A 25,778-nucleotide genomic window follows, 5' to 3' on the forward strand; every position below is an offset into this window, starting at 1 on the left:
CTTGTGAATAAGTTTAATTTGAGTGTACGCAAGCTGTTAGTACCTTTGAACATTTTTAAAAGTGGCATTTTCAGAATGTTATTTAAAATCCAACTTTACCATTATTGACAATTGTAAATTACAATTCGTTTGAGTACAACCATGATATTTCTTCCTGCTCCCAATCAAATGGTAGCACTTATTAAATGCAAAAAGGAAACCCAATGTGATCCAATGGGAGAGCTAGACCTTACAATAGTGAAAAATGAATTTAGGAGGTTTCCACTACAAGAACATGAGAAAGTTAAAAACACATGCCATACTTTTCTAAATACAATGATCCATACCCTATGGGTTTTTAGGGGGGCCTACTCTAGCTATTACACACACATACATATATTTAAAAAAAGATATATAAATTATATTAAAAAAAAGATATATAAAGAACAAGCACGTTACTACTGGTTAGCAGTGGTAAAGGGCACATCATCCTAATGCAAACAAAAACTAAATTTGGAAAACAGGAGGGGTGAAGGCAAAAGTGTTTGGGAGAGGGGTGCGGGGAGACCACTCCATTAATTTGGGCAACATCAGGTCTAACTTACAAGGTCACTGCTTCCTAACTGGAGAGGAAACCTTTAAAAGATATGAGCATTTTTTTTATCACCCTAATTGTGATACAAATTGCCTTAGGTAGTGATAAAAGCCAAATGTATTTCAACAAAAGAGAAACAGACGCTAGCCTTAGAAAGAAGAAAAAGGTAAGGCAGTACCATTGCATCTAAATTTGTGGGCCAACCTGCGAGCAGATGAGGAATGTTTTCCACTGGAGTGCTAGAGGCAATCGACTGGAAGGAATCTCTCTCAGAAAGCGCAAGTAGCCTTTACAGAATTAAATGCTCATATTTCATGTCCTCTGGACCAAGGCTATCAAGTCAGTGATGCGGACTGTGGTACTGAAGTATACAAAAAAAATGTAATGGGTGGAATGCTTGAATTAATCATAGCCACTGGTAATTACCCGGGATGCATTCCAATCGATTGTTTGTTTGCACACTATGCTACCTTATTTTGGATCCAAATGCAAATCAGTATAGACCCAGCTCCAACGTGGAAGACCAGACCCATCCCCGAACTGGAACACAAGCAACCCAAGACTGGTTTTGCACTTATTAGAGCTGGCTATGGCACAGCAATGTGCCCACAATCCTGTACAAGAGACTTCTCTTGCATGGCTCTTGGGAAAGGTGCAGGGGTCCTGGATACCACCAGTTACAATGCGATCTTTGGAGCCAAAATAATCTTCACCAGATGGTGCCACTTTATGTCTTCAAAAGGGTATTTACCCAGGAGTTGGTTTCTAGAACTATGGATGTCAAGTCTGTCAAGACCTGGACAGGACAAACAATGGTCCTTCCTTCCTTTGAATTTCTGCAGCTAGACACCAGAATGACTCCTTCATGTAACCATGGAGCTACAGATGCGTTTTCTGGATTTCTTAGAATGAGTTTCAGAAATTAGGCTTTCTAGACACCCTGGCACCAAGGGCTTTGCAAATGTTCCAACCAGAGAAAGAAAGTCAGTTGAAATGCAACCACCTTCCAACCCACTGAGCAATACTTGAGTGACATGCGTTTCAGGTAAAAATCAATTCTGAGAAATGTTTAGGGATGATCAGTGGACCCCAAGCTGCTTTTTATGATATAAAGGCACATCCAAGAACACTTGATAATGTATATATTTTAAAGACTTATTTTTAAATTATAACCCTATCCTAGGACATACAATATCAACTGTAACTATAATAAAGACAAACAGAATAGTAGCAGCAGCATTTCCGAGCAATGTGAATAGCAAAACATACTTAACATATTGGCTGTTTAGCTTAAGATTAATGCAACCCTCATATCTAAACTATCAGCACCACAATAAATCCTAATTCAAGTTTCAAAGATGGTGCACACACTCATACTTGTTTTGAATAAATAAGTTATTATTAAATATAATAGCTTAGTATGCTATTCTTGTCTCAGCTGGAAGGAAAGCAGATACGCCCTCAGGAAAAGAAGGCTGAATATGCCTTCCATTAGCCTTCAGTGAAAATAGATGAAGAAATTCTGCACTGCACGTCTTGTGTCAGTCTCCAGGCACAAAGTTAATCTCTCTAATCTCACTCTGTTCCTAACTTATACAACATAATCAGGCCACTGTTGAATCTTTTCAAATAAACAATTGGAAGAAAGTGGCCTTAGGATCTTTCACTTATTCTTTGACAATAATAAAATTAATGAAATTACTAGTTTTTATGAACCCTTGGTCCAACTCAGAAATAATAATCATTTTGGAACAGAGAATTAAACTACGATTAAATACTAGGACTATATTGGAGTGGACTTTAATACTTTAAAAAGAAAGTGACATTAAACACAAGTGCTTTCTATCATTGATAAGTGGCGTCTGTGCTATCTTGCAACAGTCTAATGTTTTATGTGTTCACAAATATTGGACTGCTGCATATATTTATTTGTAAGCCTTGGCAAAATGGTGGCAAGTATCACTGATGTAGCCCTGATATAGTTGACTGATACCAACATGAGCCAAAGCTATCCCCTCGTGAAGTGCCCTTATTAGATCTAACCTAGCTTGCTCACAAGGAATAGGTCCATCTCCTACTGTGGGCACAAAAAGTGTAGGAACCATATCTTTAGAGAGGGTGTAGAAATATTTAGAAGGAAGACAGTCAGGTCATACCCCTTTCAACATTGCTCCTATTGCTACTAAAATGTCTGCATCGAGCTTCATTTGAGACAGTTACAGAAGCCACCTTAAAGGTTTGTATCACTGCTTTTGCATCCAAATGTGGTGCACACGACCCTGTAGTGTTATTTCCTGTACAGGTCATATTGTGCATTACATGGACCAAAAGAGGCCAGTCCAATACAACAGTTACCTTCACCCAAAGCTGTTTTTTTATTTCCCTTCCTTTAAATCTGTTCATAATAAGTGTAGGAATGGACAGATCAAGAGCAAGTAACTTGTGATTTAAACAACAAAAGTTGATCAGGCACCCAGAGGAAGGTCAAGAGAGCTTATAAGTAGCACCCAACAGCTCCCAAGGAAAGTCATTGAAGATGACAGAACAAACAAAAACATTTCTGTCAGCTTTGCCTGTATTGGATTAATCTGTCGAGAGCCGCATCAATCCCCAAATGTATGCCAATGGCTGGCATATACTAATTTAGTGGAGGAACGCCTCACGATCCAGGTCTAAGGAGAGCAACTACCTCTGCTCAATCTCCAAGAGATGCAAAGTGTGCAGGACTGAGTGGAACACTATGCCCTAGGGCTACCATAGAAGGTCCCCTCCAACCTCCTCCTCACAAAAGCACCATGTTATTGGAGGACAGATGCTCATGCCCAGGATTTCCAGTTGCAGTGCTCTTCTAGCCCAATTAGGTGGCAATAGGATGACTTGAGCCTGATAGTTTCTGATCTTCTTCAGAACTCTGGGGAGAAGAGGTAGCCACAGGAAGGCATACTCCTGGCAGGAGTCAGGCGCTACAGTCCTTAGGAACGGTGATGGATTAAACCCAGATCTTTTGACTGGGTGTGAGTGTTTGATTGGTTCAGATGCTCCGTCCATCACCACCCCCTTTTGTACCACAGTCCTTAGGAAGGCATCTCTGAGTAAGGGCTGCCTTGGAAACTCCAGCCTGCAGAAGGGCTGACATTGCGCTTTCTCTGCAGTGGCAAAAAGATCAACCTAGGGTTCTTCCCATTGCTGGAAGACTGCCTGTGTTACCTATGAATGTAATTGGCATTCATGATCTACTAGGATCCTGGGGTAGAGTTTTAAGGCGTGCAAAGATCAGGCCAGGTGGTTCACCAATACAGAAATCCCTTGGATGTCCAGCCACTCCTCAGCACAGTGTCTAGGACCCCACACAGCCCAGATTTTTTCAATGCGACATGGTTGTGGTGTTGCATGTGAGCACCTGTACCAGCTTTCCTTTGATGGAGGACAGAGAGCAGCGCAAAGCAAATTACCCTCTACTCTAATGAGCTGAATTGGAGTAAAGTCAGTGTCGAAGACCAGAGTCCATTGATCTCCACATTTCCCAGGAGGCCCTTCTAACACAGTAGTCCTGTATCACCGTCAGCTGTGGATGGGACCAAGAGAAGAGCCTGCCATTGACCCAATTGTGATCCAATAGCTACCACTGCAGACCTTCTGCAGTTTCACCTGAAATCTGGATACAATCCAACATATGTCCTTGATGTTATGTCCCAAGGAACTTTGTCCCACTGCGGGGCCTCCATCTGCATTCTGGCATGTGCCACCAGCAGGATGCCAGTGCTGCAAACTGAAAATGCTCCTGGCCAACCGTGAACACCTATGGGCCTTCAGGACTGTGATATGAAAAACATCCTGCAGGTCCAACACCACTTTCTAAGGTCCAGGTCAGGCAGGACCATGGCTAGCATGAGCATCTTGAATTTTTCCTTCGACAGGAAGGCCCCGAGAGGTTGAAGATCTAAAATAGGATAAAGGTCTTCGTCTGTCAGCACAAGGAAGTAAGGAAGTAGTGGAAGCAACTCCCAGTTTCTACTTCAGAGGCCAGAACCCTCTCAAGTGCCCATCTGTCAAAAAAGGCTAGGCTTGCACTTCCTGCTATAAGACAGACATAATCCACCGTCAGCCACCTGGATGGCTATGGAAAGTATGGTGGCGTTGAAAGGGCACAGCACCTGAGTAGATTTGTAAGATCCACTTCTGTCTCGATGGCCTGCCACCCTTGGAGAACGTATCAAATCCTGCCTTCGACGAGGTGGCTGTGTGCTGGAAATGACACACAAAAGCAGTTTCATTAATGCAGCTGCCGGAATGGCAGAAGAATAAGAGAAACTGTCCCTGCTGTCCCCTTTGTCTCTGGGAACCGTGACTTCGGTCGCTAAATTGCTGCAAAGTCTGTTGTGCTGAATGAAAGGCCTGGCATGGACAAAAGGGGAACAGTAGCTATGAAGAGGTCGAAATTACTAGTGGAATTGCCTTCTGAGAAGCGACATGTTCATTGAACATGATGTGGCACTGCTCACTTTAAAACTCTCCAAGGCGAAATGTCCGGTCCTCACCACACCTGCACAGAGATACAAGGACAGGTCCACATCCTCAGTGTCAGGATCTCACTACGCCGGCAAGGGCGCAGTCACAAGAATGCAAGAACAGGCTGGCCGTGCTCTCATGTAGGAGCTGCGCTGGCTGTGGAGGTCTGTGTGCAAGCATCTCATGTTCAGCTGTGGCCTCAAGTACTTAATTACCCCACCCTCTGAGGGTCCCGCAAAGAAGGCTGTAGAAGAAGAGATCGCCCTCATTGAGTGAGCATAGACCTTCCCCTCAAGGGGCTTCCCCGCTGCTTGATGACAATATTTGATAGCGCTTGAAATCAAACATGCAATCCTCTGCTTGGAAAGGGGAAATCCTTTACGAGGAGCACTATAAGCCACAAAGAGCTGAGGAGATTTTCTAAAATCCTTAGTTCTTTGAAGATAGAACTTCAGGTAACGTTGAATATCCAACGAGTAAAGAGATCTTTCAGCCGGAGTCGTAGGCTGAGGGAAAAAAGACTTAAGTATTACTGGTTCATTTAAGTGAAAGTCCAAAGGTACCTTTGGGATGAACTTGGGGTTGGTACGGAGTATAACTTTCATTCTTGAATTGAAGGAAGGGCTCTTGAATGGTGAGTGCCTGTAACTTGCTGAACCTCCTAGTTGAAGTCAATGCTAGAAGAAGAGACCCCTTCCAAGAGAGGAATTTCAAGTCTGATTTATGTATAGGTTCCAATGGCTGCTTCATGAGCTGCGACAAGACCAGATGTAGGTGCCATAGTGGTGGAGGAGGCTTCACTGGAGGGAAGGCTAGAAAATGGCCTTTCATAAACTGCTTAACAATCCTTGCCGACCAGAGCGAAGGGCCTGTTCATTTTCTCCTGAATCGAGAAATGGCTGCAAAATTATTTTTAATAGATGAATGAGCCAGACCTGCTTTCGCCAAAGAAAGAATGTAAGGGAGGATTTCATGAGCCGAGGAAGAGAATGGGTGAACCCAGAGTCATGGCACCAGTAGAAAAACCTCTTCCACTTCAGCTTGTAAGTTTTGTTTGTACTTTGAGCACGAGCTTCAGAGAGAATGTCTCTACATTCATTCTGCAGAGAGTTTTACAACGAGAAATTCTCTGTGCTCAGGAGCCAAACCGATAATTGCAGGGATCGGGGTTCCGGATGCAACACTTCGCCCTGGGACATTGTCAACAGAGATGGAATCGGCTCCAAAGGCACTGGATACTCCAGGAATAGAAGAAGCTGCTCCATGAACCAGTACTGGTGAAGCCAACACGGTGCTATTAGAATCATCTTGCATGGTTCAGTCTTCAACTTCTTGAGAAGCCTTGGGGATCAGCGGGATGGGGGAAAAAGCGTAAACAAAGGTGCCCTACCATGCCATCGAAAAAGCATTCCTCAAGGATCCCCGAAGGTGATGCCAGCTTGCGTAGAACCGGCACCGCTTGTTCGCCGGAGTAGTAAAGAGATCGATGGCTGGTCTGCCCCATAGACTAAAAATGTCATCTAGAGTCTGCTGATCCAACTCCCATTCGTGGCTGACTGATTTCAGTCTGCTTAGTGAGTCTACTGTCTCGTTTTGTGTCCCTGGGAGATACTCTGCCTTCAGTGCGACTCCATGCAAGATAGCCCATTCACAGACGGCCTGAGCCTCTGCTGACAGCAGACGAGATTTTGTGCCACCCTGCCTGTTGATGTAATGCATGGCCGTAGTATAGTCTGTCCTTATTAAGACTGATGAATTTCTTATCCTTTGAGGAAAGCCAGCAAGGCCAGGATTCCAGTAAATTGATCAGTAAACGACGTTGGTGGTCCAACTACCGCCCACTTATCTGGAGGTCCTGTAGGACCGCTCCCCAGCCCTCCAGCAATGCATCTGTTGTGATAAATTGAGGAACTGGGGTGACCATGAAGGAGAGACTTCGGGAAATGTTCTCCACGCGAGTCCACCATGAGGCGGCTTTTCTCATTGGCGCAGTCACCGTGATCACATCTTCGAAAGATCCGTCCAGCTCTTCTTGAAGAGGGTGCATTCGTAATCTGCAGTGAGGAATCAGAAGAATGCAGGATGAAATGGATCCCAGAAGGGACTTGTAGAGGCGAACTAAAAGTGACCTCCTTTTTTGAAGCAGGTGGGCCAATGATCTTAGCTTTGCTTGCCTTTCCACTGTAGGGAAAGCCTTGTTCTGAGACGAATCCAATATGGCTCCTAGGAATTTGGAGCTTCTTGAAGTGCACAAATTTGATTTTTCTGCATTGAGTCAAAGACCCAGGCTCTTGAACAGCTGTGTACCAGCTGTTACCGACCCCTCGACTGTCTCGTTGGTAGGAGCCTTTAGCAGCCAGTCGACCAGGTAAGGGAAAACCTGGTGCTGCTGTTTCCTCAGAAAAACTGCCACTGGGGCTAGCATCTTTGTAAAGACTCTTGGTGACGATCTGAGGCCGAAGGGGAGGACCTTGAATTTAAAGTGGCTCTTGGGTACGGAGTAGTGAAGGAACTTCCTGTGGGATAGATGAATGGGAACATGAAAATATACATCCTCTAGATCTAAAGTGGCCATGAAATCTCTGCTGAATTTAAAAGACAAAGAATGTCCTGTAAGGAGACCATTCAAAACGATTGTTTGATGAGATAGGTGTTGAGCTCCCTCAGATCTAGAATAGGGCGCCACTTTTCCACATTCTTGTGAACCAGAAAGAACCGGGAGTAGAATCCCTTTCCCATCTGCGAGATGGGTACTGGTTCTATCGCCTTTCTGGAGCATCTGTTAGACCTCCAAATGCAGGAGACAAAGATGTTTTGTTTCTGTGGCGCGCGGGGGCTTGGTGGAGAAGGATGGACAAACTCCAATGTGTGGCCAAATTGGATGACATTGAGAACCCAACGATCTGATGTTATTCGTTGCCAATCTTGGAAGTACCGAGATATCCTGCCCCCCACATGTGTTACATGAGGGAGAGTAACAGTAGACAGAGCCAGGCAGCCGCTATTGGTGCTTAGAGGACTCCTTCCCCTGGCGTACTGCTCTTCCTCAGTTCGTGGAGCTTGAGTAAGAGGAGGACTGACCCTGCCGCTGGTTATATTGCGGCCGGTAGGACTGCGAGGCAGGCGTATACAATTAGTACCGGTATTGCTGGTATCCTCCTCTGTATGAGGGAAGACCTCTACTTCTTGCACATGAAAGGGGACCTTGCGGTATTGCAGCGTCCCTAACAAACCTGCAGTGCATGTGTCTTTTTTAATGTCCTGTGGGGCATCATCTTTATTTTCGCCGAATAGCGCTTCACCATCAAAGGAAAGATCTAAACTCTTATTTTGCAACTCTGGTCTGAACGAGGTGGCACGGAGCCATCCTTGGCGTCGTAGGACTGTCGCTCCAGCCAGGGAACGGAACTTAGTTGTTGCAATATCCATTGCGCAGTAGATTACCTCCGATGAAGCTCTCTCTCCTTCTTGGAGAATCTTTTGAGCTTCTGCCTTGCTATCCTCAGGCAGTTGGTCTAAATAGGGGGAGAGGTTACACCACATCTGGCGGTAGTAGCGCCCTAAGATGGCTAAGGCATTAGCTGCTTTGACGAGCAGACTGGACATCAACGAGAACCTCTTGCCAGCATTGTCCAAGCGCCTGCCTTCTTTTTCTGGAGGCGTTGTTAAAGGTGCTGTTGGATTTCTAGATCTCCTCTGTGCTGCCTGTGAAATAACAGAGCCCGGCTTTGGTTGGCTCACCAGGCAAGCCGGGCTGCCCTCCGGAGGCTTGTATTTCTTTTCTAAACAAGGAAGCACCGTGACTACCGTAGCCGGGGTATTCATCACTTTGAGCCCCTCTTCCAAAACTTGACCAACAATAGGGATTGCCCACGCCGATCTTTTAAAAGGCTCTTTAAAATCATACAGGAAATATTCAGACTGTACCGATGGCATAGGCAAATCGAACCTTTTAGCTGCCCTTTCCAACAAATTATGGAAACCACCAATGTCCCCAGGTGGAGAAGAACAAGTTACTTACCTTCAGTAACGCTTTTTCTGGTGGATACAGTATCTGCCTGTGGATTCCTCACCTTGTGAATATCCCCTTGCGTCAGCAACATTCGGAAATTCTTTTTGTAGCTTCGCGCAGACGTGGACGACGTCACAGAGGCACGATACCGCGCGCGACTCCGCTGACGTCACTGACTCCATAATAGGCCCACGCCGGCGTGATGACATCAGTTCTGCCCTTTTTTCCGTGCCTTCGAGGCACACGGATGGACCAACATCCGTAGATATATACACAGTACACAAATGTCAAGATAACACACATAGTGTGAAACCAATGCAGAAAAGCAATTGAAATAAAACTTTTCCTTCAACAATAAAAACATATTAACATCACAGTTACTCCGGTATAGAAGAGTGGACAACGGGGAGGCGGGTGGGTCAGTGAGGAATCCACAGGCAGATACTGTATTCACCGGAAAAAGCGTTACCGAAGGTAAGTAACTTGTTCTTCTGATGGATACATCTGCCAGTGGATTCCTCACCTTGTGAATAGATTCCCACAGCAGTCCCCACTCCTGGAGGAGGGTGTCCACTCTCCTATACCAGAAAATCCTGGAGGAGAACGCACAAAGTGGCCTTCCCTCCTCACTTCGGTATCCAAGCAGTAATGCTTCGCGAAAGTGTGGAGGGAGGCCTGAGTTGCCGCCTTACAAATATCCTCAACAGGAACACCCCTAGACAAAGCAGACGTTGAACACTTTGCTCTAGTAGAGTGGGCTCTTATACCCTCTGGAGGTTCCTTACCAGCCAGGGCGTAGCAGATCTTGATGCATAGAATTATCCATCTCGAAAGTGTGCGCTTGTGCACAGCTCTTCCTTTCTTGCAACCAGCAAATCCAACAAACAGCCGGTCATCAACACGATAGTCCGTAGTCCTATCAAGATAAAAGCTGACCGCCCTCTTAGAGTCCAGACGGTGAAGCCGCTCCTCCTCGGTGGAAGGGTGAGGGGGAGGATAGAAGGTAGGAAGGGTAATGGACTGTCCTAGATGGAAGGGAGTTACCACCTTAGGCAGAAAAGCAGCCCTGGTCCTAAGAACCATTCGTTCAGCATGGATGGACAAGAATGGTGGCTTGGAACTAAGAGCGTAAAGCTCACTTACCCTCCTTGCCGAGGTAATTGCAAATAGGAAAACCGTCTTAAAAAACAAAAACCGCAAGGGACAATTATGTAGAGGTTCGAAAGGGGAACCCATCAGAAAAGTAAGCACTAGATTCAAGTCCCATTGAGGCACAATAAAAGGAGCAGTAGGGAATGTATTTGTAAGGCCCTTCAGAAATATTAAAACAATAGGAGATTTAAATAAAGACAGCTGATCCGACAGGCAGAGAAAAGCCGAAAGATGACCTTTCACTGTAGCCACACCAAAACCTTGCTGCGCTAAAGAAAGAGCAAATAGAAGTATATCTGACAAACGAGCCCTCAAAGGGTCAATGGACTTCTCCCCACACCAAGTCACAAATTTAGACCATCTGTAAGAATAGATTGACTTAGTGGAGTCACGCCTGGCCAAAAGAATGACATCCACCACATCATGTGGGAGAGAAAAGGAATTCAGGTTGCCCCGTTCAATCTCCAGCCATGAAGTTGTAAGGTCTGGAGGTGGGGGTGTAGAACCTGCCCCTCCATCTGAGAGAGGAGATTTGCCCTGAAAGGGAGACGGAGCGGTGGGCACGAGGAGAGGTGGAGAAGATCTGTGTACCACACCCTTCTTGGCTAATCCGGGGCGACCAATATAACGTGGGCCCGGTCTTGGTGAATCTTCCTCAGAACCCGAGGAATCAAGGGTATGGGAGGAAACGCGTAAAGGAGTTGCGAGTCCCAACTCAACTGAAACGCATCCCCCAAGGCTCCCTGCATCGGAAACTGGAGCTGCAGAATGACAGGCAGTGAGCATTCTCGCGAGTGGGAAACAGGTCCACCTGAGGAGTCCCCCACGTCCGAAAGACGTGACTATGAGGAGTCCCCCACGTCCGAAAGACGTGACGAACTACCTCTGGATGAAGCCTCCACTCATGGTCGGCTGAGAACTGCCGACTGAGACTGTCTGCACGCACGTTCAGAACTCCGGCCAGATGATTTGCCATCAGACAAATCTGATGATCCTGAACCCAGGACCAGAGACGCAGAGCCTCTCTGCAGAGACTCTGCGACCCTACTCCTCCCTGCTTGTTGACATACCACATCGCAGTGGTGTTGTCCGTCAGGACCTGAAACGACCGACCGCGAAGGGAAGGGAGAAAGGCCTTGAGCGCCAGACGTATCGCCCGCAATTCCAGAAGGTTGATGTGAAACAACCTTTCCTCTGGAGACCAAAGACCCTTGATCTCCAGATCCCCCAGATGAGCACCCCACCCTAGAGTGGACGCATCTGTTATCACTGTGGCCACCGTTGGAGGAAGTTGGAATGGCTTTCCTTGAGACAGATTGCCCTCCACACTCCACCAAGACAGATCCGCTGCAGTTTCTCTGGAGATCCTGATGGACTCCCTGAGATCTCCGTTGTGTTGATACCACTGCCTGCGGAGGCACCACCGGAGTGCCCTCATATGCCAGTGTGCATAGTTGACCAACAGAATGCAAGAAGCCATCAGACCGAGCAGATGAAGGACCTTCAGGACTGGAACGACCGCTCCATTGAGAAATAAAGGAATCGTTTCCTGTATGTCGCGAATCCTTTGAGGTGGAGGGAATGCCCGACATACAGTAGTATCCAGTACTGCACCTATGAACAGGTTGCGCTGGGAGGGCACCAGGTGAGATTTGGGTACATTTATTGAAAAACCCAACCTGTACAACAACTGAGTTGTGACTTGCAGATGATGGAGCACTTTCTCTGGAGATTCTGCTTTGATCAGCCAATCGTCCAGATAAAGGAATACCGGAACCCCTGACCTTCTGACATATGCAGCCATCACTGCCATCACGTTGGTGAAGACTCGAGGCGCAGTAGTAAGACCAAATGGAAGGATCGCAAACTGGTAGTGCTGCGATCCCACCGTAAAACTGATACTTCCTGTGCGACTTCAGAATGGGGATGTGGAAATACACATCCTGCAAGTCGATCGACACCATCCAGTCTTCTTCCAGCAGCGCTTGAAGAACCTGCGCAAGGGTGAGCATCTTGAACTTCTCCTGCTTCAGGTAAAGGTTCAAAATCCTGAGATCCAGGATTGGACGAAGTCTGCCATCCTTTTTGGGGATCAGGAAATACCGGGAGTAGCACCCCTGACCCCTCTCCTGCTCTGGAACCACCTCTATCGCACCCTTTCTGAACAGAGCCAGGACTTCTTCCTGCCAGAGCAGCATGTGGGCCTCCGCACAAAAACCTCGGCAAGGAGGGTAATTGGGGGGAAATTCCTGAAAAGGAAGTGCATACCCATTCTCCACGAGATTGAGAACCCAAAGATCCGAAGTAATCAATTCCCAATCTCGTAGAAAATGGGTAAGCCGGCCCCCCACTGGGCCCACATGATCCGGAATGGCGGATCTAGGGCTGCTTTGCTGTGGTGGCAGGGGGTTGGGGGTTGGGAAGAGGAAGAGGAGGAGGAGGAGGCCGGACTACCTCTAGGACGAGCTCTTTGCCTGCCTCTGTACGACTTGTACAGCGTATTTTGCTGCTGTTGCTGCTGCTGTGGCTGCCTGTAGGTCCGAAAGGAAGACCTGCCAAAACCTCTGAACCTCTTCCCGGTAGTACCTCTGGACTGCAGGCCCAAAGATCTCGCTGTCGCTCTGCTGTCCTTGAATCTTTCTAAGGCAGCATCAGCCTTCTTTCCAAACAAACCTGACCCATCAAAGGGCAAATCAATCAAGGCAGCTTGGACATTCGCAGAGAACTCAGATGATTTAAGCCATGCCGCTCTTCTTGTGGCCACAGAAGAACCCATCACTCTTGCTACCGAGACAGCAGTGTCCAGACCACTCTGAATGACCTGTCTAGCGGCAGCCTGAGTGTCAACAATCACTTTTGAACATCCTTCCTATCCTCCTCAGCAAGCTTTGGAACCAGCTGTTTTACTGAATCCATCAACACATGGATATAGCGTCCCATTAGACAAGTTGCATTAGTCGTTTTAAGCGCCATGCTTGCAGAGGAAAAGACTTTTTTAGCAGCCTGGTCCTGCTTCTTCGATTCCTTATCCCCAGGAACCTGTGGAAAAGCGCCCGCAGATTTTTCCGAGCAGGCCGCCTGCACAACCAAGCTCTCTGGCAAGGGGTGCGTGGATAGAAAGTCCGGGCCACCAGGCGCCACCCTGTACCTTCTTGCAACCGCCCTCGAAACAGCAGGGGCTGTAAGCGGTGTTTTCCAAACATCAGTCGTAGGCTCCGCCAAAGCATCATTAAAAGGGAGCATAGGCTCGACCACAGAGGTAGGCGAATGAAGGACTTCAGTCAGTAAATTAGCTTCATACTCTGCCTTTGGAAGTGTTAAATTCAACAAGACTGAAGCCTTTCTTATGACCACGTGATAAGGTGTCACATCCTTAGAAGGGGCGTCAGAAATAGAGGCCAAATCCCAATCAGGGGACAGTTCAAGACCACTAGCCTCTCTCAGATCATCGAAAAGATCCTGAATCCTGCAGCTCACCCTCTTCCATTTCTGCTTCACGATACCTCTGCTCTTCCAGAAGTCATACGCCTCGACCTCTCCTTCATGAATGAAGTCGACGGATCCGGAATCGACTCAGTCGGAGCCGGGGCCGACGTCGAGCCCGAAGCCGGAGGACCAGACCGCCGAACAAGAGGTCGGATTGGATTCGGCATCGGCGTCGAGGGTGTCGGCGTCGATGGTCTTGGCATCGAAGGCTTCGGCGTCGAAGGCTTCGGCGGCGCCGAGTAAAGCCAAGTCGGAGCCTACATAAATGGCATAAAAGGCACAGGAGCATAAGACTGGGGGATACCCAGATTGTATGCTAATGGTCCCATGGGACCAACTGGTGCACCAGAGGGGTACATAGCTCTTGAATACACTCCATACATAGCATTCAGGAACTGAGTAGGGTCCTGACCTGGAGCAGGAAAAGCTGGATAAGAGCCCACAGGTTGCTCTCGAGGGAGCGGAGTCTTCTCGACTTCAACCTCAACCTCAGGCTGGTGCACCGGGGTCGATGAACCCGCAGGCAACGGAGCCTCCTCTTCTTCATCTCCCTCACCCTCCTGGTCAGAAGAATGAGTCGGAGCCGGAGAAGGATTCGACATCGGCTTCGGTGAATGAACAGGCGAAGCCTCACCTTCGGAGACTTGAACTTCCGGAGTCGGAGCCTCCACTTCTTTGCGAAGTAACTTCACCTGTGACTTCGGTCTCGAGCTCGAGTCCTTCCCAGAATGATGACGAGACTCATGAGATCTCTTCTTGTGCTTCTTCCTCGATGACTTCGAAGCATGCAACGACGAGTCCGTGACCTCGACCTCTTCTTGTCCTTCCTGCTCTTCAACTTTGCAACAAGGAGTTTCGCCTCCCTCTCACGGAGAGCCTTCGGATTCATTTTCTTGCAGGATGAACATTCCTCGACGTCATGGTCTGAACTCAAACACCAGACGCAGCACTCGTGCGGATCCGTCATAGACATAATCTTGCCGCACTCTCCGCAGGGCTTGAATCCAGTCTTCTTCGTGGACATTTCGACACAAAGAAGCAAAAGGACACCGAAATGAAACAAACAGTAACAAAGTTACCAACAGCTACAGAGGATCCCTAAAAACCCTTAGCATTGACGACGCGGAAAAAAGGGAACTGATGTCATCACGCCAGCGTGGGCCTATTATGGAGTCGGTGACGTTGGCGGAGTCGCGTGCGGTGTCGTGCCTTTGTGACGTGGTCCACGTTGGCGCGAAGCTACAAAAAGAATTTCCGAATGTTGCTGGCGCAAGGGGATATTCACAAGGTGAGGAATCCACTGGCAGATGTATCCATCAGAATCCACTGGCACCGGAGAAGGGGAAGCAGGAGTAGGGATAATGTAATCATCCCATTCTCTATCTGGATCCGGAAGGTCAGCCTGACCCTGGTCCTCATTCGAGGTGTCATCCTGGACCTGAGGAACTGAAGGCAGTGGATCCACTATCAATTGCAGTGGAGGTGGCAGTAGCCGAAACGCTGAAGGACCCGCTGGCGGAAGAGCGGTAACTGAAACAAGCTCCTGTACAGGAGATGGTGTTGGAAACCTCTTTTTATAGTCAGAAAGCATGAACTGTAGGTCCGAGATAAAGGAGTATGGCCTACAGATCATATCCTCCCGATAACCTCAATGATAGTCTTGAGGAGGATCATACTCCTGCTGGTCATCATACCCTTCCTCAGAATCCAAGTCCTGGCACTTAATGTGCAGTTCAGAAGGGCTAGGAGCATAGCCATACGGACCTTCATCATCCTCCTCCTCCTCCTCTAGAAGGTGGTTAGGCAGAAGAGGAGTCACTTTGCTTGGGGAAGTGATCTGCCGGTTTCTGATGGTTACAGCAGAATTTGTATCCGTAGTCGACAAAGTCGTCGTCAACAATGTAGATGTTGTCATTGATGGTCCCGTCGACGATAAATATAGTCATGACCATCGAGGCAGTAGTCGTCGCCACAGTCGTCTGAATCACAGCCGTCGACATCCTCGTCGAAATTGTCGACGACATTTTCGCCATGACTGACTACGCCGCATCCAACTTTACCACCGTCGACGATGAAGATAAGGAGACTCTCGTCGACGAACCCGTCGGAGTCAAAGAAGAATGAGGGGATTTTACCTTCTCGCTACGTGTTGACGAAGACAATGACTGTTTCTTCGTTGACGCAGTCGTCGGTGGAATTTTCTTCACGTTTTTCGTCAGAGGAACAGAAGAGGGCTTTTTGAAGTCCTTTTTTCTGTGAGGAGGAGAAGATGGAGGAACAGAGCTAGACTTCCTCACTGCAGTCTCCCCCAGTAGAAAGTCCTTCCCTCTCCTTTACACCTCGGTGAGGAGATTTGTCTGGACATTGCCTGTCAGACCCCAGAGAGGTCTCTTTAGAGGTTTTCCCAGGATGGTCTTCAGAAGAAGAAGAGTCTGATCTCCACCTTGTGGAGATCTTCTAGAAGACGCAGCTAATGACCCATCACTGTTGTCGCTGGAAACAGGCTCCCTCCTGGATTTAAACTTCTGGAGCCAGGTCAGAAGACGACCCACACGGGCACTCAAGGTCTTGGTTGAAAAAGTATGGCATATCTTGCAATCCTTGGTCTTATGATCTGGATACAAGCAATAGATGTAGTTCTTGCGAGTGTCATCTACATAAAGCCTCTTTTTAGAGCAGGTGGCACAAGCTCTAAAAAGGCCCTTTTTCTCCTTCTCAGACATGTTGAACCACCATGAAGAAAAGCTCTTGAAAAAACTCTAGTAATAGAAGTAAAAGGAAAAAACTGAGCAGAGCTCAGTGGAGACTCCCTAGCATAACGTGCAGTAGAAAATCGGAGGTTCTTTCAGGAATGTTTTACAGGGTGAAGCTAATCTGATTCGTTGTTGATTTTATTTGGTCTCTTTTACAAAAAGAGATGGCTATGTTACAAAACTAGGATGGGCCTAGGCCTAGTTTCTGATTTGTACTACTATTTTTATATATACACTGGGGACTCCCATCTCGACAACAGGGAATGATTTAAGCATGGGAATCTATGAAAGTTCCAATACTGGAGTAATCTGGGGTCAGAGGTATCCATCAGAAATAGATATACATACAAATACTGGTACACTCTGCAAAAGGTGATACCTTTCCAAGTGGAACACACAGAGCTAAATTCTATGCTGATCGCCGGGTTTCGTGTGAGGACAGACCGCTTCTAAATGATTGGTTGTACGTACAATCTTCTATGGTAGGGTAGTTTTCCAAATTTGAGAGGTATTGATAATAGTCTGTCACCCAAAGTGCATGCGCTGGTAACCTACGAGTCAAGGACTGTTCCAAATGCTGGAGGCCCAGACAGTGTCTTTCTTAGGAGGAAAAGAAGAAAACTTTTTAGAAGTTACTTGATCCTTTACTAAAGAAACTTCGTAAACAGCATCATTAACTTTAACAACTTGTCCCCTCGTTTCACTAACAAATTTCTCAGATTGGTCAATACCTTTAGCAATATTAATTACAGCACTTAAGGACGATTCAGTACCCATCCATAGTCTTTCTTGAATTTTCTTGCTTTTAGTTTTCATCATAATCTGATCCCTTAAAACTTGCTCAAAGTTAATAGTTTCAAAAGCACAAGATCCCGCTAAAGTGCGTAAAGCAGCCACCTAGTCCCTAATAGACTCATCTTCCTTTTGTGCACGAGAATAAAATTTAAACCTTTCCATGACAGTGTTGATTTTCCTACCAAATCTAATACTCATTTGTTTAATAGCAACATAGAAAACATTGGTATATCCAGAACCTTCAATGGGTGGCAAATTCTTTTAAACCTTCCCCTTCTAAACAGTGCTTTAAAAGTGCAAGTTTTCTCTTAGGAGAACAACCGTCCTTTTCTAGAATGTCAACATAAGCCATAAACATTGGATACCACAACTCCCATTCCATCTTAGGTTCGCCAGCTACTGGCAAGAAGTGTGGGGGTGCTACGATATTAGACATGACTAGAGTACAATAGATTAAAAAAAATAATAATAAGCACTAAACTGTACCTGTAAGCATTTAGTCTAACAAAATGGTCCAAATTTACACAATGTAATAGCAAAATTAAATAGTCAATGGTTTTGTAAATATCTGAAAATGAAATAGGTTATTGAAATAAATAAACTAAAATAATAAAGGTAGTCACCGAACTCGGTTTAGTTACAAATGACAGCACTAAGCTCTGTAAAGTTTCAACTGTAGTACTCGATTGGCAAAGTCTATGTAGTTACAATTTGCAGCACTTAGGTCTGTAAAGCTTCAACTGTAGTACACGATTGGCAAAGTCTATGGCATGACATGAAAAGAAATCAATTGGACGGGCTTTCCATGTGGGCAAGAGAAAAAAAATAACAAGAGATTACACTTCATGAAAAATGGTGACGCGTTGCTATGGTAACGAGCGCTAAGTAAAGCTAACACAATCACATAGCACGTCCCAACGTGATAGGATTCCCAGAGTGCATCGCGCTATGACGTGTGGTGAAAGCTGAGATCTCTTCATGCGAAAGAGAACAGCTCGAGCACACACCGGTGAGTAATTCAATCAAACAATGACGATGCTGCAATCTAGAGAATTAAATTTGAGGCAACAAATTTTGTAAGTCACATTTCACCGCCGAAAAACTTCAACACGACAAAGACGTGTATTTCATTCAAATCTTGGTAAAGCAAAACTAGTACCATGAAGCGCTTCAAACTGCCGCAATCTTAAATAATTACAGAACAGGTGCAATCAATACACTTGTAGAATATGGTACATGTTATAAATAAATACCCGTAGGCTCTTATTTTCCAAAAGAGGTTCCATACAATTCCAGAAACAGCCGCTGGTGCTATCAGAGCACAATTAAACCCAAAACAGCCACTGGTGTAATCAAAACACAGAATTAACAGGAAGGGAAATATATGTTGAGATACTTTTACTCGTAAACAAGTGAGCGCTGTCTTTTCCTTAGTTCCTGGTCGTCGCCAAATTGTGAAGTAACTTCTGAACGCAGGTTCATCTATGAAAAGTAGGTTTATTCGGAGAAGACAGCTTAGACATCAACAGCTGGCAGTAACATACATTTAACGCCCCAACCGTCTGTGTGGAATCATCATGGAATAGAATGACAGTCACATATTCATACCATAGATATACTTAGATTAGAACACCATAATAAGCAGTATTTACAGTGGCTTCACACTGAAAGTTGAATCAATACAAACCAAAACAGAGCTAAAACTCTCCAATACCCTGTGAGTTTCTGTTAAAAGATAAATAAACTAGCAGCCCGTCCCGACGTTGTCCAGGTATGAAATAGAATGTGTGTAATGGGTTTATTTGGCAAGGGCAATTTATTTTAAAATCTCGCGGGAGACAACATTTTTTGTTTCATTAGAAAAGGGACGGAGAAGGCCCAGCTACAGCCCTGGTTGATGTTAGCAGGCGCATGTAATTGGTGTAGTGATCCGCCGCCTGAGCCCGGCTACAGCCCTGGTTGATGTAAGCAGGCGCATGTAATGTCGTTGAATGAGAGAGTTATCAGCCGCGGGTAAATCCGTTTAATGAGAGAGTTGAGTGACAGCGAGTAGGAGAGGCTTCAGTAATTGTCCCCGCAGACATGCTCATTTGCGTGTTCCCCCGCTTGAGGCCCAGATGCAGGCCTGTTTGATGTTAGCAGGCGCGTGTTACCCCGGTTGAGGCCCAGCTGCAGCCCTGGTTGATGTTATCAGGCGCGTGTAATTAGTGTATTGATCCGCCGCCTGAGCCTGGCTAGAGCCCTAGTTGATGGTAGCAGGCGCGTGTAATTTCGTTGAATGAGAGAGTTCAGTAACAGCGCGCAGGAGAGGCTGCAGTAACGTTACTTACCAGGCCTCCAGGTGAACGCGTTTGTCACGCCCCCAGCAGACGGCCACAACAGACGATCTTCTGATTAATGTACGACCCACATGGCATGAAAGGCGGAGCGTAGCACACGCCCCCAGCGTTTCTCACGCCCCCAGCTTGCCCCTTGATGCGGCGCAATTGCGTTCACATGGCATGAAGGCCGGACACACGTCCCCAGCGTTTCTCACTCCCCCAGCGTTTCTCACTCCCCCAGCGTTTCTCACTCCCCCAGCGTGTCACGCCCCCAGCGTGCCCCTTGATGCTGCGCAGCAACGTAAGTGGCGCTTGTATGTACGACTCACATGGCATTAAGGGCGGACACACGCCCCCAGCGTTTCTCACGCCCCCAGCACATGCCCACAGCCCACGATGTGATGGCCGTACCACACGCCCCCAGCCCACGCCCACAGCACAACGCAGACACGCCCACAAGGGACTACTTTGCTGGCACGGTTCTTTTACCTTTTAAATGTATAGAGAAGTTGGCCTAACGGCTAAGGCGCTCGACCTCGGACCTGGGGATCTGGGTTGGAGTCTTGGTAAAGACGCCAAACATCCTGTGTTTCTGGGCAAATCACTTAATATCCCCGTGCCTAACAAAAATGAATGTGTATCCTCATGTAACGTAACTGGTGCTATGTAAAGCGCTCTGATACCTGATTCAGTTCGGGTCAAGTTCGCGCTATATAAAACTAAAATAAAATATGGTGGCCGTCTGCATAGCCTATGTCCTTCTGCTGCAACTGCCCTTTCCAACGCTGTATTGGGTGTTGTGATTGGTGCTGTGGTTACTGAGATTACCCGCCTCAAAGGTTTGGGCTCTCTCTTTATAATATTAGTATAGATATGGATATGGATAAATAAATAAATAAATAAATAAATATGAGGTTTAAACAAAAAAAACACAACAACATTTTTCTTTCGGCAAAAGTGTAACTCACTTGGATATAGTAGTCAATGTGAATGAGATTGCAACCCTGAAGGACAGACTGTGGCAGCGCAGGAACTAAGATCTGCTCCTTCCACTCTGCATGCTTCCAAGCCTTCACTGCGGATCCCTCAACTTCCGCAATTGTCCGAAGGTCATATATTGATCTCTTGGATTTATAGGTCACTTTCTGCACAGGAGGAAAAAAAATCATCAGGCAATAAATGACCAGAGTTAGCTAATAAAGACAATAATCAAAAGAATAAAGGCATTATGGATTAACTACAACGGTAGCTACCTGGCTAGCCTCAAAATGGGATATTTAGACACAGAAACCTAGCAAAACTCTGCTATGATAAACCCTTCTCAGGTCACCTTGCGTTAGAGGTGAGATTTAAATATAGAGATATTAAGTAGATTGCTGTAAAGAGATGAGATTTAAATATAGTGATGTTAAATAGATAAGCTAGGCCTCTATAGCCTGCTCAACTTCCCGCCTGTTGAAATACCACATATGCTACCTTAGTATTCACTAGCTTTTGCTGTCATTTTACCTAAGTGCCTGTGTCTTCTAGACAGAAGAGACTAAAGTGGAGTTGCTATAATATCAAACATGTTTTACAAAACCTAAACACTCAGGTATCACGAGAACCCTACACCTAAAGTCTAGTATGGAGATGGAGTGGTGAGGATTTGGGCCTGCATTGTAGCTGTAGGTCCTGGATGCCCCTCAAAGAATGAGTCTACTATAAATCACTCTCTGTACTAGCACATTGAAGAGGAAAGAGTGTGGTGTAGAACGGCTAAAGCGTAGCTGAAAGTACGTTATGCAACAAGAGAATGAACTGAAAACATAAGAAAATCTGACTGAATAGCTGAAAAAGAAGAGTACAACAATTTTTGAATGGCCAAGTCAAAGTTCTCAATTCCATTGACATGGTAACCTAAAGAGTGCTCTCCCCTCAATTTGGTCAACAAATGCCCTCAAACAGATTAGAGTGCCAGCAGTTTTGCAGGTTGGGATCCAGAATTACTTCTATGGAATGTTAGAGACTTAAAAGTATTTCAGACATTTACATTTTTTAATTATTGCTATAATTGCTGCTAAAGGGGGTTTCCCTGTTATTCATGGGGTGCACTTTCTTCACAAAAGGCTGCTGAATGATGGCTCATTTTAATTCCTTAATAAATACAGACAGTGGAATGTGTGTGTTGTCACACGAGATTATATTATCTAATGGCAGGACTATGTGAAGAATGGATGAAGGTCGGATGTCTAAAAATGAAAAAAAAACACAGAATCTTATTTGTGTGCGTTTTGCATATCACGGTACAAGCATACACCGATTCTTCTCCAGTGACGCACTTGCTGTAGAAATGTACCAATGCAGACTATCTGTAAATCTTCTACTGTAGCTATGCCCATAGGTACTAATGTGATAGATGTAACGCTAATCCTTCTTGCCCAAACTATGCATCTGCTTATTTTTGAAATCCTCTCAGGGGTTGGATGCTGGTTGGGAGGAAGGCTGAGTCCCTGGTCACAGGGTGAATGTGGCGGGAAAGGGAAATAGTCCTGCGTACATAAGTGCCTGTGCAAGGCTTGGTTCAGGCCTGGAGCGGGAGGTCAGTGAGGGTTTCATCAAAAGGGGAGTTGGGGTTCCAATGGGGAAACTCCGGATTGAAGCACCTCAGTCAAGACATTGGTCTTGACCTCAACCATAAGCAGCTGAAGGTCAAGGACCTCAGCCGCCTTCCGGACAGCAGTCGCAAAGGAGGCAACTTTCTCCGTAACCACTGTGGGAGCAGATAGAAGGCCAGTGTCTGGTGAGGCGCCCAAACCACTGGAATCAGTAAGGTCCTCATACCAGGTGTCCTCAGCCACAGACTATGCTAGGGGGTCGGAGTAGCGATAGGAATCCTCAGATCCCCCTCCATTCGTGTTTCCTAAAGGGCCCTTCAGAGAAATAGGACTCAGTTACCAATTCAGGCCTTGTGGGCTTGGCTGATAATGCCAGTCTGGCTCGGTTTTGGAGGTGGAAATCCTGATGGGTTTGGCGCTACTGATGGGTGTTGGCATGGTGCCAATGAAACAGTTCCCAGAGCAGGTCATAAAGTCATGCCCGATCCAGATTCACCAACAGGTCTAGAGAAGCCAGACTGGTGAAGAGGGTGGACCTGTTAGTGGAGCCCCGGTCAGAATTCCTTTCGAATCCATGGAGTGTGAAGGAGCTACAGAGGGGCTTAATTGTCCAAAAATGAGATTTAGGGCCTCAAAAAGCTCACAGTTGGGCGGGGGCTGCTCCAGCTCCTGGAAATTTGGGGAAATGTGAAGGGGACCCAGTGTCAGACTACTGCTCCACAGAAACAGCCTGGCAGCCTGGCAGCCTGGCCTTGATTTGAGGCATCGTTCCCTTGGGCCATACGAAGAATGGGACTGACTTGGAGAAGTCGAAGAGCGCCTCAACATTTTGTATTTCTTCTAGTGGAACATACCTGAAGAAGTCCTGAATCACGATGATCAGTGCAAGACACTCCGGGAGCTGTACTTAGACCTCCTTTCAAGAACAGAACCTTGAGCAGCACAGAAGTTACATGGCAAGCGTCCAGAAGCTTCATGCCCTGCTTGCGGATGGCCTTTGTGTTCATAGTCCTGCAATCCGCGCAGGCCGTGTAGTCATGGTCCCATTCTAGGCACCACAGTCACACCAAGTGGGGGTCTGTCACAGACATTTGCCTGTGACATGCACCACATGGCTTGAAACTGGTTGGTTTCTTCTAGGACATGCCCATAACGTGGGGGAAAAAGGCCCACTAGTTGAGTTAGATGACATTATTTTAAAAAAACTCAGCCAAAAGTTGCCTGAGGGAAGCTTGACCGGATCTGTGCTACTGGTGCATAAGAGGAGGAACTGATGTCAGCCCGCTGGGATGGTACCTATATAAGCACCATGAACATCACATCTGGCGCGGATGATGCAGACGACACCATGCAAAGACAAGTTACTTCATCATCTGGAACCCAGGGGGATTGCTCTAAAATTTCTGAATCCAGTCTACCACTTAAAGAATATTCTGATGCCGATGCTGTCCAGATCCTAAGAACATGAACAGAGAAGGCTTACCTTCTGCTTTTCTTTTCTCTCCTGCTATATTTCATCTCCAGTGGGTTGATATTCAGGCTCCTTGTCTGCTTTGTAGAGGCATACCTCTCCGCACGGTTCCATAATTGACAAATAACTGCTTGTAAAGCCGGAATATCTTTCATTTTTCTACAGAGATCTTTTTAGATCTACTACTTGGAGGATCATCTCACCTGGGAAAGATGGGTGTGGGACAAACATTGATACAGTGACAGCCTGATTAATGTAGAAATTTGAGAAATGTTGGCAGAGAGAGTATACCTTCGAGAGGTATAACTGCAACAGAACACCATGTAAGGTTATTTCTATAGAGATTGTGACGCTCACACATCCTTCCAGCCAAAGTATGGCTACAAGGAAAGCTACCTACCAGGACAAATGGTACATATTGGACAGGTACATAGTTTTTGACGGGAAAACCTATTTTGTCAGCGGGAAAGACCGGACAATCTCTTTTTGAAACTTTTACATCACCTATTTTTTGAGGCATCAGCTGTGGAATCTTAGCATATAATGGTCTGGTGGAAGGATAATTGATCTCTTAAGGACGTCCATGGTAACCCCTGGGAGACCCTGGTGGCCAAACTGCAGGTACTCAGGAGTCGGCTTGTTAAGCTCAGTGATGGCTGGGGTGGAGGATCTTACTCAACATCCTGATGAGAATGTCTAGCCTGCAACAAGAGCCTCCTATGAGGTTTCAGGGATAGATGAAGTAGTTCTGGATAACACCATACATTGGCCAGTCTGAAGCAAATTCAATCATTGCCATCTTGGAGAGCACCTAAGGAAGAAGGCATTCTCATGGCTGAGGGTCTTGGCAACCAAGTTGAAACGTGAAGTTCCCCAAACTTCAAAGACTACTCATGCTCTTCAATGAGGTGCCATATGAGCTTGCCTGCTTTCCTTTCCTGAAGGCCTGGGAGATGCCACAGCCCACTGCCAGATTGCTGCACATCCTTAAACGGGACTCCGATTGACCCAGGCTTCTTGAGATGGAAAATGCTACTTACCAGTATGCATCTGTTCTTGGCATGTAGAGCTGCAGATTCGTACACTTTTTCAATAGATCACCACCTGATGTTGGGCTCGGATGATTGCAGGTTGTTGTCTTCTTGGAAGAAGTCTATGTAGTCACGAGATAGGTGACTCCTCCCTTGGACAATACTGCGCATGGTCATCGACTCCATCCTCAGATTGTTTTTCGCCATGATGGGAAATGATGGAGTTAGTAGAAGTAAAGAGAAAGGATGTCCATGCGTGTGCATCTAAATAAGATGAGAACTGGAATGGATACAAGTCCCGGGGAGGCGGGAGGGCGTGTACGAATCTGCAGCTCTACATACCAAGAACAGATGCATACTGGTAAGTAGCATTTTCCGTACGAGGCATATGAGCAGCAGATTGTACACTTTTGCATCGATTGTGCAGCAGTGTCTCCCCTAGCGGTGGTCTCTTGTATCCGTTGCAGTATTTTGAAACAGTGTTCTAAGGACAGCTTGGCCCACTGCAGCTTGCTGCTTGGCCTGCACATCAACACAATAGTGTTTAGTGAAGGTGTGTAGTGTAGACGATGTTGCTGCCTTGCATATGTCCTCTAGTGGTATATTTCCTAAGAAGGCCATAGAGGCTCCTAGTTTGCGAGTGGAGTGCGCTCTAGGAGGAACTGTTAGTGTGCGTTTAGCTTTTTGATAGCATATTTGTTTACACTTTACAATCCACCTGGCGACCCCCCCTTTAGAGATGGGGTTGCCTTTGTGTTGGGGAGAGAAAGATACAAATAATTGTTTTGTCTTTCTAAAGGATTTAGTCCTGTGTAGTATAACAGGGCTCTTCTAACATTTAAGGTGTGTAAAGCCCTTTCTGCCACAGAGTCTGGGTTTTGGAAAAACACAGGTAGCTCTGATTGGTTAAGATGAAAAGGAGTGATAACCTTTGGCAGAAATTTTGGATTAGGCCTAAGAACCACTTTATTAGGATGTATTTTAAAAAATGGTTCTTGTATTGTGAATGCTTGTATTTCACTAACTCTTCTGAGAGAGGTGATGGCAACAAGGAAAGCAGTTTTCCATGTTAGGAAT

At 46.3% G+C, this 25,778-nt stretch overlaps 1 protein-coding gene across 2 annotated transcripts in view; it reads right to left on the reverse strand.

Moving 5' to 3' along the window:
• Positions 1–25,778, reverse strand: part of ARRDC1 (arrestin domain containing 1) — a 566,873-nt gene that overhangs the window by 124,004 nt on the left and 417,091 nt on the right. For both annotated transcript variants that reach the window (XM_078642021.1, XM_078642020.1), the window contains exon 6: positions 20,571–20,747. In XM_078642021.1, the coding sequence (XP_078498147.1) occupies positions 20,571–20,747 (177 nt within the window). The remainder of the gene's footprint in view (positions 1–20,570; positions 20,748–25,778) is intronic.

Source organism: Lissotriton helveticus, chromosome 5_1 (genome assembly GCF_964261635.1).
Source record: "Lissotriton helveticus chromosome 5_1, aLisHel1.1, whole genome shotgun sequence".
NCBI lineage: Eukaryota > Metazoa > Chordata > Amphibia > Caudata > Salamandridae > Lissotriton > Lissotriton helveticus.